General features: G+C 65.9%; 1 protein-coding gene across 1 annotated transcript in view; it reads right to left on the reverse strand.

The window, feature by feature from the left end:
- Positions 1–158: 158 nt before the first annotated feature.
- The window catches only part of B4GALNT4 (beta-1,4-N-acetyl-galactosaminyltransferase 4), a gene marked incomplete at both ends in the record, with an annotated part of 13,469 nt that continues 12,997 nt past the window's right edge, over positions 159–630 (reverse strand). Inside the window, 1 exon segment of the mRNA XM_029083500.1 lies at positions 159–286. Within this exon segment, the coding sequence (XP_028939333.1) occupies positions 159–286 (128 nt within the window).

Genomic DNA, 630 nt, shown 5'->3' on the forward strand with positions numbered 1-630 from the left:
GGGGGGACGGACAGAGCTAACCCTCGAAAAGGGGGCTTTGCCCCTTCACCGCCACATCACCCCAGCCTTTAGCCAGCTCGATGGGCAGCGGGATTCCCAGGGATGTACCCAAATCCGCGCCACCCGCTGCCCGGGGGGTGAGGGCCCCCCCACCTCACCTGTCCAGGAGCTCCCAGTCCTCCCCGCCCCAGCGGTCTCTGAACTCCTCCGTGTTCATCCCGCCCACGCGGTCAAAGTCCGACTTGTAGATGCCGAAGAGGCCGAAGCCGTTCACCTCCCAGTAGCCTGGAGGGAGGGGAGCGATGAGACGAGGGGTGCAGGGGACCCCAAATCCCCAGACCATCACCTCTGCGCTCTCCCCTCTCCCTGGGAACCACGGCAACGCCCTGTCCCAACACCTCTTCCCACCAGGGGTCCATCCCCCTCAGTGCCACCTCCCACGGGATGCACTGGGTGACAGCCCAGTTTTAGGGGGCATCACACCCCACACACCTTGAGCGCCCTTGGGCTGGAATCCCATCCTGCCAGAGCAAACCAAACCCACCCGAGCCCGGCTCTGACCCAAACCCAGCGCCGCGGCTCTCCGTGGGCAGGCAGGGGACACCTGGCAGTGTGTCACAGCCAAGGGGA

The sequence above is a fragment of the Antrostomus carolinensis genome, unplaced genomic scaffold (assembly GCF_000700745.2).
Source record: "Antrostomus carolinensis isolate BGI_N321 unplaced genomic scaffold, ASM70074v2 scaffold42700, whole genome shotgun sequence".
In the NCBI taxonomy this organism is placed as follows: Eukaryota; Metazoa; Chordata; class Aves; order Caprimulgiformes; family Caprimulgidae; genus Antrostomus; species Antrostomus carolinensis.